This window comes from Ambystoma mexicanum, chromosome 11 (assembly GCF_040938575.1).
Source record: "Ambystoma mexicanum isolate Mex_15411 chromosome 11, UKY_AmexF1_1, whole genome shotgun sequence".
In the NCBI taxonomy this organism is placed as follows: domain Eukaryota; kingdom Metazoa; phylum Chordata; class Amphibia; order Caudata; family Ambystomatidae; genus Ambystoma; species Ambystoma mexicanum.
In genome coordinates, this window is record NC_090934.1 from 104,865,708 (window position 1) to 104,878,002 (window position 12,295).

A 12,295-nucleotide genomic window follows, 5' to 3' on the forward strand; every position below is an offset into this window, starting at 1 on the left:
GCCACTGTGTCCCAGATAGCTTTCCAGGCCATCTACCCCTGTGACACTCTACTGTTCAAGTCCTCAAATATCTCTTCAAGCAATTTTGCCAGGGCTGATATCAATGCCTGATTGAATGTAAGCATTAACCTAACCTATAGACATTGAGTCAGAACCCGAGAAGTCGAGCGGATATACTCACCAAAATGGCAAATTGTATGGTTCTTGAAGAATGGACAGTCCAAGATCCATTTGTAGCCAACCCACATGCACACCATTCACTAGGAAGGGAGATTTTTGCCCCTATTACTTCCAAGGTTGGGAGAGCATTCAAACAGAATTTGAGATGTAACTACCTGTATTTTTTAGATGGGAATATTTGTAAATATATTCTAGGCTTATCCATGGGAAGAAATACACGTTGGTTAACTTAGTCTTTTCAAGTCTTCATAATCATTGTTTTTGTCCCTACGTTTAATCTTCTGTTTTATTACAAAATTACTATCTGCATTTTGGAGTGAGATCAGACCCAAACAATCTTCACACTTGTTGTGGAGTTTAGAGAAAAAAAGATTTGGGGTCCAAGCTGCCGTTAAGGCAATCCTATAGATAAAAGCTCAGCGTATTTTCACGTGCTTCCATAATTTCTTTGTGCAAAGATAATGTTCTTTTTATATATTGGGCCCACCAGGATGGGAGTCCCAATTCCAATCTGATTGCCGTAATCGGAATGGACTTTGGGAGGCCCAGGACTGTTTCCAGATTTTTCCTTCCATTCGGTCAAGGAAACTTCTGTTGGAAAAATGGATCAACTCACACCCTTGTAATATCATTGCTATAATCTTTAACTTATATAGATCAATTAGTGGCAGAAGTGAATATGCACAAACCATATTTTTAAAGACCTTCATCAATGAAATACATGGACTGATTTTTTTCTTTCTAGTACTTTTATATTGGCATTTCGTTCAAACAGAAACAACTTTGAATTATTAACCTTTCCCTCCCTCCTCCTCTCCCATGTCTTGGCTATTCCAGTCTTCCTTTTCTTAATGGTGTTGTTTTCGGCTGTCCTTTATTCCCCTGTGTTGGGACGTTCCCTGTCTTCTTTGTGGATTTTGGGTTGCTTTCTCTTCTTTTCCCTTGTTCTCTTGTCTTTCTGAATCGCTCATAGTCTTGTTGTCGTGGCCGAGTGTGCAGCATGGGGAAGGGTGTTATATGATTCCTAGTAATTTCATCCTTCTTGGGCCCCCATACACTTGGAGTCTTTATTCAGGAATGTAATTATAGGTCCCAGTCCATAAAGGATTTGCAGTGGTGTTCACGTAGGGCATACAATATCTCAAATTCCCATATTTTCCCCACCCATTCGTGTTCTGTGGGTGCATTTTTCGATTTCCATTTGTGGGCCAGAAGCAGGCCCCCGCCATGAACAATATTACATAAACTTTGCCTTGTGCTCTCGTGGGGAGGATAGACCCATTATTGACAGCCCTATACTGTCCCTATCTTCCACCCCGTAGATTTCTTTAACTGCTTCTTGTATCATTTCCCAGAATGGCACTCCCACCAGATATGCTTCCAGTTTCCTTCTTTTCCACAATTCCTCCAGCATAGATTGGGTGAGGCCTGGTGATACACTGCTAATTTGGTGGGAGTTAGGTGCCATTGCTCCATCTTCTTAAGCCATGTTTCTTGAATTGGTAGTGATTGAGCGATTTTGGGGTGGTTTGCCCAACATTTCTGACCATTGGGTCTCTTCTACCCTGCTTTTTGTGTCTATCTCCCATTCGACCATGAAGCTTCTTTCCTCTCCCTTTTCCCCTCCATTTTTAAAAACAAATAGTTTTTATTGGTTTTGTAACAATTCTGACATAATACACGATAACAACACAGTAAAGGTCAGTGAAGTATACATAAAGCAAAATGGAAACAGTGCTAAAAAAACAAAAACAAAAAACCTTGTTTTATGCTTCCTTTCCCACCCCACCCTCACCCATTCCCTCCCCCCACTCAACAAAGAAACAAGGACGTTCAAAAAGCATCAGAATTTCCACAAAGCACGTGTCACAGAGCTTTGCTCAACTTGCACTGCACATTGCACAGAAAGAATTCGGGCAAAAGACGTTGGGTTTCACAATTAGGTGGACCTCTAGATACTGTTAGTGGAATTAATCCGTTGGTCTTAAGGAATGCCAGTATGCTGTGTAAAATACCTGAAAGGGTAGTGTAGAACTCCTTGTTCCCCACAGATGACCATGACTTCAGGTGAAGTTCCAGTAACTTCTTTATTTAGTTCCAGTACATTATGATGGTATATCATGTCAGGTACATCTGGGTTCAGGGCAACATACACCTGCATCCTCCCAGGTAGGCTCACATCTCCCAACTGACTCACATAGAACCCCAGTCACACATAAACATTCTAACCCTCAACACTCCATTGTCAATCAAGACACTGACTAAAGGTTCCATTAGGATGCAGGATAATACCAAATCCCTACATATCTCCCTTCCTTAGGGACATTAAAAACACAAGTAGATAACTTAACCATAACGGCTAAAACAACACGCACACAAACAACCCCACGTCCAATGCACTTACATCATCACTCCTAACTGAGAACATTCTGCTAGTCTCATTACATATTCCAAAATCGTCCTCACAGCCGTGGGACACAATTACAATCAATGCCCCTTCCTCTTTCTACCAAGTGAGGAAAAGGCACCCAACTGCTCAAACATCCTTACTAAAACCTTTACAAATAGAGGCACCCATACCTCTCTTCCTAAACTTGACTTCATCATCCCACAAAAGAACACACACACATCTCCCTCACACCCAACAATGCAAACCGGTATGTTCCTAAACACACACCACCTCCAACTAGACTGAGTATCCCAGATACCCGGGTAACTACTTCACTTCCAGTGACACCATTACCCCTAAATTGCCCATGTTGAAAGTATTCCTCAATATACAATAAGCTCCTATTAGGGAAAGCCACACTTCATTCACACCAGCATCATACAAACATCAATAACTCTACTAAAGTTGTTTCTGTATCATCATGAAACACTGCAAACAAAACTTTGTTTAGCACTTAGTACTCTAAACTTTAGTATTAAATAAGGTCTCTACACATCTGGATCACAAAAGTCCCACCTGTGGAAATAAAACATTAGTGCACATAACTCTACTTCAGATTCCACATACCAAACTCTAGCAATGCTGAATGTGCAACTTATACATCAATTAAAAGTCCATCTGTGGAAGGAAAAGCGTGTTAGTTAAACATGACTGTACCACAAAATGTTTTCCTTTGCATCATAACATTACCAAGTATTTCTTGACAGAGGTAACAGAGGCCACGACTTTTACACACCATCCGTGCACACCTATTAAACATGCTAACTACCACTTGCAAGATACCTCTCATACCAATGTACCTACAACATAAATACCAAATAGCATTTCAGGAAACACTATTACTACGCATATCTCAATCTCTTTCTACTAATATGCAATTTTAACCTACTTAATAAAACCTCACATTTGGATCACTTAATCCCTTGGTTGACTAATTACAAACACCCTTGAGACCCAGGTAGCCAGATCAAGTCTTTATTCGTGCGAGATTCGAGAACTGCTGCCGTTAGGCTCTCCATTTTGTAAATAGCATGAGTTATGGTCTGCCATTCTCTTTGTGGGGAGGGCTGCAGACTTCCATTTAATTGTTAAGCATACCCTTGCTGCTAGCAGTAAATTACGCGGGATGTGTGAGAGTGCCACATAAGAGTCATCCCCATCTCATTCCACCCCAAACAGGACCAGCACAGGTGTGAGAACTCTGGCTATACCATCTATGGCCTGTATCCACCGTAGGACCTCCTTCCAGTACGCCCTCACCTTACTGCATTCCCACCACTGGTGCCAATAGTCACAGATTGATCTGCAGCCTCTCCAGCAGTAGGGGGATGTGCCCGGGAACATTTTGGATAGTCTCAAGGGGGTGTAGTGCAACCTCATCAACAAGCGTGAGTTGTGCATTTTAAATTGCACGGAAATAGATGCTTTCCATGTGGCCCTGTATATGGCTTTCAACACACCAGGTTGGTCCCCTAATTGCAATTCTGCCTCCCATTTAGATTCAGACTTAGGGCGCTCAAGGTGACCTCTGGTAATCAACGCTTTGTACAAGCAAGCTACTAGGCCCTCTGTCGTTTGGGGGACACTGAGGATCTGTTCGAATGGAGTGAGGGGACGCCGAAGGGAGGAACCCCAGCGGGGGTCTCTAATGGCACTGCGCAGCTGGATGTATTGCAGGAGGGGGACGCCTACACCCCGCATGGCCTCCTTCAAATCCTATCTGGAGATGTAAGAACACTTTTTCCACAGCTGTCCAGCCCTCACCCTCATACCAAGGTTGGTAGCAGATGACTTCACGTAATAGGTTGCACATGGGGGGACCAGATACAGCTGAGTGGGGAGGGCCAAGTCGTGACCCCCTGCATGGCGCGAGAATGATGCCACATTGATCATAACACCTTCAAAACTGGATGATCTCGAATTCTCTGTGTCATGACCGACAGGGGGACCCACAGCCATTCCCCCAACGTGACAGGCGCAAAGGAAACATTTTCAATGGCTACGCATTGCTTCTCAGGGTTCTCCCACAAGTGATCAGGAAGGACCCAGAGCTGGGAGGCTCTCCAGTATTCCCCTAGATCTGGATATCCCATGCCACCTGATTTCTTGGACAAAATTGGTGTTGAATACAGGACTCTAGGCTTTTTATTGGGCCAGATGTACGCTAATAATGTATGTTTGACCTCTGTGAAAAAAGGTTCAGGGATAGACACCGGGAGTGATTGAAAAAGAAACAGAAACCTGGGCAGGATATTCATTTTTATCGAGGTGAAACCTGCCGTCCAAGACAGGGGTAACTTGGACTATCTATTAATATCGCTTCTAATAGCCTTCCATAGGGGGGCATCATTTTTGTCAAAAGAGATCTGAAAAGGAAACGATAATTTCAACTCCTAAATATCGAATGGATTGATATTGCACTCGAAAGCCCCAACTTGCTTCTAATAGGGGTGGGGACGAGTTCACTGTTCGTTCTTAAGGGATTTGCTATAGTTTTTTGTACGTTCGTCCGTAATCCTGACAGGACGTCGGCAACCATGGCTAACTTGTATTCCTTGCCACCCCGTATCATTCCGTGAATCAAGGAATTAGATCGATTGGCCTGGGCGAAGTGTTCGATGACAAGGGCATAAATCAAAGAGGAGAGTGGGCAGCCTTGCCTAGTACCCTGCGTGAGGGCAAAGGGGACCAAAGAGGTGCCATTGATGGAGACTTTAGCCTGGGTGGTGTGATATAGTGCCTTAGCTCCTTGAGTCCATACTACTCCCAAACGAGGCCACTTCATCACTGCCTGCAGAAAAGGCCGTTCAGCACGGTCGAATGCCTTCTCGGCGTCCAGCGACAGCAGGAGGGGGCAATCTTTGGCCTCTTGAAGACAGGCCTTAAGATCTAGGCTTTTCCTGATGTTGTCAGCTCCCTGTTTCCCTCTTACGTAACCGACCTGATCAGTATGGACCTGCTGGGGGCGGACATGGGCTAATCGGGTGGCCAGGATGCTGGACATTTTATTTGCTTCAACATTAATGAGGGAAATCGGGCGGTATGACGAAAATTCTAGGCGATCTTTACCCTCTGTAGGAATCACAATAATTATCGACTTAGTGAACGATTTGGGGACGTGTCCTGATGTCAATATCGAATTAAAAATCTTTGTAAGAAAGGGTGAGAGGGTGCCACTATTCGACTTGTAAAAATCTGGCATGCAACCATCCTGCCCTGGCGCTGAGCCTGCTTTCAGGTTAGAGATGGCTCCCTGAACTTCTATGGTGGTGATCGGGGTGTTTAAAGGATAGTTCCGGGAATTTTTTTTTATTGTCCCTAGGGGTCGGCCATGTGTTTGTAAGCATAAATCGGTAGATCGTAGAAAACTTTCCTATGGACCTTACCCGACTTTTCGCCCATTAAAGCACTCGAAATCAGCCTCCATTTTGTGATAATCCTATCATTTCGCCCCATCGAGCTGGCTCACCTGCCATTTCGGCACTAAATCAATTCCCCCGCCCCTGAGCCTGACATTATCAAAACATTCATATTCCCCGCCTCTCCCCGTGACGTGACTGTGCTGCGTAGGCAAACGCGCCCAGGCGTCTTCTACGCGACTCCACACAGACCCCGGAAATCAACACAGATCAGCTCACAAAACAGCGCGCCACAATTCGGAATATGAAACTGTACTTTGAAATCAAACCGCAAGATTGTAAATGTGGTAAAGTACATTTATTTGACATCAAATGTTTATAGAATATTCAGCGTTTTGCATTTTTATTTGCTCTCGATCCAAATTAGTGCGTCTTGAGGCAAGCAATGTCCGTGTGCAGTACACCGGGTCTTAGAGCATCTCACAATACAGCGTCACAATTCGGAATGTGAAACCGTGGTTTAAAAGCAAACGGCAAGATTGTACATTTGGCAAAGTACATTTATTGGACATCAAATGTTTATAGAATATTCAGCGATTTGCATTTTTATTTGCTCTCGATCCAAATTAGTGCGTCTTGAGGGAAGCAATGTCCGTGTGAAGTACACCGGGTGTTGGTTTACGATAACAATAAGCTCTTCGGTCGCACTGATAATCGCATGGCTGTTCCAACAACGAGGCACTAGGCCACCACAACGGTAGGCATGTTGCATCTAACCGTTAGTACCGCGTAAGGGCATACTTGTACTTGGCGATCGTCCCATAAAATGGTCAGGGTGGTAACGTTGTTCACGCGGAGAAGCAACTGGCGGCTGTAGAAGCCGTCCACCGGTGTCTGGTACTCGTGACACAGACAGTAGTGAACGACGTACCTAAAAACATAAAAAATGAAATTAGTTTCACCATCGGATCCTTATTAAAATTATTCATTTCATAGTTATGACAGCGCTACTGGGTGTACACAAGTGTTTAAAGGCGTGGCGAGGCAGGGAGTGGGGGGGAGGGGAGTACAAGGTAAGTAGCATAAAATAATAAATAAATAGGGCCAGCTGGTGGCAAGTGCAAGGTAAGTGCAGAACAAGTGCTGGGAAGGGGGGGGCTGTACGATACTGAGACAGTCCCCCAGTGCAGGGGTTTGACAGGGAGGCAGTGCAGGTGGAGAGTGGAAGGGCCCAGGACCGAGGTCGCAGACAGTGGACCAGTTGTAGCAGGGGAGAGGGAGAGAGAAAGCAGAAGCAAAGTCGAAGGTTTTGAGGTGCTTCCGTAAACGGAGATGGTTCTCAAGAAAGGGTAGAAAACAATATGCCACATAGAACGAACAAGTACAACTGAACCCGTCTATAAAGCCACTGTATAGTAATTAAATTGCGGTATAAACTCATCAAAAGTTACTTACATTATATTTGCATTTTCCATTTTCTCTCTGTGTAGGGCAGAACCGAAAAACCACTCCTTCTATGCCGAGGTTACTTATTCTAATGAACGTGGCTCATCGTTTCGTTTCTGAAATTTTATTCATTATCTTTTCTTAGTCTTTCGGGATGGTCCCGGCCTGTCAAGGTCAAATCACAATAGAGCCTTATACTGGGTCGTGGGCCGTTCCGCCACCCGAGCAAAACATCAAAGCAGCTGACCTTCACTGTGAGCGAGCAGACATTTCTAGTTTGCTAGCTACAGTTAGTGTAAGGGCATCTTGTCTGCGTGCCTTTTTTTTTTTTTTACTGTCCCTATGGGTCGGCAATGTGTTTGTAATACGGAAACATTCTATAATTTTTGTAAAAATGATTTATATTACTGTTTGGTTAATTTAATGCGCAAATCAACAAGGTTCGAGAGACACATTGCATGTACACTGAGCAATGACTTTTATTTACACCTAATACATAGCTACACATATGCAATGGGCCTGCAACATGAGGAGACTTGAGAGCAAAGTCACAGGTGACACACGGGTGGTTCGCACTACTGCACGGTGAAGGGAGGGGCGAGGGTGGAGAGACACATTGCATGTACACTGAGCAATGACTTTTATTTACACCTAATACATAGCTACACATATGCAATGGGCCTGCAACATGAGGAGACTTGAGAGCAAAGTCACAGGTGACACACGGGTGGTTCGCACTACTGCACGGTGAAGGGAGGGGCGAGGGTGGAGAGACACATTGCATGTACACTGAGCAATGACTTTTATTTACACCTAATACATAGCTACACATATGCAATGGGCCTGCAACATGAGGAGACTTGAGAGCAAAGTCACAGGTGACACACGGGTGGTTCGCACTACTGCACGGTGAAGGGAGGGGCGAGGGTGGAGAGACACATTGCATGTACACTGAGCAATGACTTTTATTTACACCTAATACATAGCTACACATATGCAATGGGCCTGCAACATGAGGAGATTCGAGAGAACAGACAATCAAATTACAATCATTTAAACCGTGATGTGTATTTCTCAATGAGCTCTGCTTTAGGTGGACATGGAACAGAGGCAATGTTGGGTGGCAATGCAGTTGTCCCCTGCATAGGTTCGTTCAACACTCCATGTATGTGCCTATCGAGGACATCTACGATAAGTCTCTCAATAAACTCATATTGCATATCCTCAAACACTGGTTTGATCACCCATTGTTTACTTCTTTTAGTGAAGGCCTTATTGTAGCGAAGCTTCCCTAAAGTTCCGGTCGTCCTACTTTGTTGACGGCCAACATTGTGGTTATGTGCCAAGACCGCTAGAAGAGTCCGATTGATCATGCCTTCCATGCCAAAATGCAACCTTTTGGGCCTGTACTTTAGGCACATATTGTGGAACACCTCCAAATCTCCTGTGTGGCAGAATTCCGTGAGTCCCCTCAAATCTCTTGTTATAGCTTTATCAAATACAATCTTTTCAATGGCCTTGTGAGTGGGTGATGAAGGAATCAACCACTTCTTCTTCCGTGCCTCCTCTGTGGACAAATGGCCATGTTCACATTTGTGGAAATGTTCATTGGTCGACCATCGATGTACGTTGCTGCAGTGCAACATTACTGACCGCCATTTTTCCAGTAGAATTTCCAACGACCCTTCGCATGTTTTTGAACTCCACCAAAGATGGTTGCTGATTGACTTGGACCACTGCGAAATACCTTGCGTATTTTTTTTTTTTCCTGCAGCCGACAATTTCTTATTGATTGTTTTTGCAAGATGCCATACGTCAAATTGGTGATTTATATTTTTGTACTCTTCTCTCATTGTCTTGGCAATTGAAACGTGTCTGTCCGTGGCTATCAGGTCGATCACCATTCCCCGCGATTGTAGTTCTTGCAATGATGCTACAAAGCCAACTTTCTCCATGGCCACTGAGGATGTACTTTGTGACACCTGCACGACCACCGAACTCACAATTTTCTTACTTTCCATGTCCTGAAAGTGGTAGGTGCAGTACTTGGCTGAAAATCCTGGGCTGTCGCACTGTCCATCACCGGCTAGCCTGAAGCGTTTGCCCGCGAATGTACTTTCCATTGACATTTTTTCCATTCTCCATGCTTCGCTGATGGCTGGAAATAGATAATCGGTTTGGTATTTGTAGAACTGAGTTTTCGCAATGAAATGGATTCCCACAAACTGAAAGAAATACTGTAACTTTTTAAAACTTGAACCACTAAAAAGTGCGGCCGCTGCACAAAGTAGATTGCCTGCTGGCAGTTGCCCCAGCATGGGTTGTGCAGACCATGAGAACGGATGATATTGTGTACAGGTGGCATGTATTTTAAGGTTAGTGCCTCGAATTGCACGAGTCACATTAATCAATGGCTCCCCACATACTTCTCCACCAACCCAATGCCCACATTTCATCATCATAATAATATCCATCAAACAGCTATCGAATACAATGAATTTGGCCTCCTTCCTTATACTGTCACTCTGCATCCCAGCTGGTTCGGCCTGTAACGTTGAGGACATGTCACTCACATGAAAGGTACAATCTCTGATATCGTCTTCCGCTATGCTGAGTGATATTGATGGTGTTTCATTGTCGTCCATTTCACTCTCTTCTGCAACAACTGTTCCTTGGCCGGAAATGGGAGAAAAAAACAATGTTTTCAAATTTCTCGCCCTCTTATTTTTTGCGGGTGTGGATTCTGTGAATTGATCTCCGACTGCATCCAAACTACCAGGAGGACATTCACTATCAATGGCTGGTGGTGGTATAGCTCCGTTGTCAATCAATTCATATTCTTCCCATTGGCACGATGCATCTCCAGTCTGAAGTCCCTGCCAAAAGGTTTGACAAGCAACATCTCTCGTTCGCTTCACTGTCTGTGTAGATCGAGTTCTTACACCCACTCGCAACTAGAGGACAGAATAGAAAAGGGATGTTCAGTTTAAACACAACTTACAGTATTGAACTATTGACAGTGAAAGACAACATAATATAGTGAACAGGACACTAACCTTCTTTTGCTTTCTTTTCTTTGAAACTTTCTTGCCTCGAACTTCAACATCTGGACGCTGTTGCTCCGACTCGTGTGTGCAGGTCTCCACTTCCTCTCGCGCTGCAACTACTATATTTTCATGATAAGCACATCCATCACTCACTGATGCTCCATCGACTCCCTGAAACATAGAACTTTCATTAGTATGTATAATAATATTGAAAACACAAAATGTACTTGGGGACCAATACCCATACGTACATCTCAATAGCAAAACACCAATGAACGCATTGTGTAGAACATTCAAACGACAATAGTTCACGCATTGTTGATCTAGTTAGATGGAACTGTCAAGATCCATACCTCGGGCTCCGCATAGACTTCCATTGATGATATTATTGAAGATGACGCTTCAGCAACTCCCTGAAACACAGTAATTGCATTAGTATGGTTTTCTATTTTGTTAAAAAGAACATAAACTTTGTGCAGGCGTCAACGGCTCATCTAAATAGTCCTGCACAATCTTTGATGAGTTGTCTAAAATAAAGAATGGATATCTAAATATGATTCGATTTGCTCCATCGTTGGAAGTGTCACCACCCAGAGATCTGCATCAACTACTAGGGGTGATGTTCTTGTAGAAGAAGCTCCGTCAGCTCCCTGAAACATAGTACTTGCGTTAATAAAGAAGGAAGTATAGCGGATGTAATCACGTCATATGATCTCGCTTGATCGAACTGTCAGTATCCATACCTCGAAATGCATAAGAACATCAAGGGACGCTGTAACTGCGGTGCACACTTCTGCAAGCTGTTGCGCCGACCCGTAACTGCATGCTCCCCCTTCTTCTTGGACTAATGCTCCATCGACTCCCTGAAACATAGGACTTTCATTAGTAATGAACACAATATTGAAAAAAGAAGACACATAGGAGGGCGACGACAGAAGGACATGGCTAAAAACGAAAGAAACATTGTGTGTAACAATCACGCTACAAGAATGCAAGATCTGATGATCTCCATCGATGGAACTGTCCGGAAACGTACCTCGAGCATCTGAGTGACATCTACGGTTGTCGTCAATGCGTTGGACTCCTCAGCATCTCCCTGAAAGGCAGTACTTGCATTATTTTGGATAACAATAATTATAACTGAAACCAAAGACTAGAGGACGAGTACTGTGGTGTACCATTAGGTAAAATAATTACACGATAAATTAAAACTATTGATTTACATGCCTAAAACAAGTCAGTGGCAGAATAGCTAAGTAAGATTACCCGATAGGCGCTTGAAGTGGCTGATGACTGCAATAACGACACGGATGGAGAATCTTCCGCCTTCATATTGAGTGGAGACATAAATGGGGAAATTATGGTTAGCTAATGCTACTCACACTACCGCAAGGCCGAGAGCTAAATCCGTAAACTTGACTCACCAGTGGAGGGATGTGGACGAATAGAGTGGGGATAGCGGTTGAGAGCAATTTTCGCCTCGCTCGCGGTGTTTTCTTCTTTATTAGCAATGATGTGGAGTACATGTCTGGGCTAAAGTGCCTGCTGCAGATGCGGTATCGATCACCCCTCTTGTCTGCAAAGACTTCTAGGACTCTACTTTCTAGCTCAGACGGTGGATATCCGCAATATCGGACCCATTCTCTTATCTGATCTATTGTCTTAGGGAAAACATGCATTATAGTACCTTCAGATTTATTATGGGTCTTCGAAGGGCAACCGCCAATGGAACAGGCAGGCATTGTGGAAAGTTCTGAAAAGTAAAGATCAACAATTCTCTATGAATACCAATGTGTTAAAAAATTAAATGACAC

General features: G+C 43.9%; 1 protein-coding gene across 1 annotated transcript; it reads right to left on the reverse strand.

Annotated features, from left to right (window-relative positions):
- Positions 1-6,331: 6,331 nt before the first annotated feature.
- LOC138503120 (uncharacterized) lies at positions 6,332-11,572 on the reverse strand. The gene is made up of 2 exons (XM_069622637.1): positions 11,518-11,572; positions 6,332-11,344 (listed from the first exon to the last, which is right to left on the reverse strand). The coding sequence occupies exon 2, from the start codon at positions 10,077-10,079 to the stop codon at positions 8,484-8,486; it is 1,596 nt and encodes a 531-aa protein (XP_069478738.1). The 5' UTR covers positions 10,080-11,344; positions 11,518-11,572; the 3' UTR covers positions 6,332-8,483.
- Between the last annotated feature and the right edge of the window lie 723 nt (positions 11,573-12,295).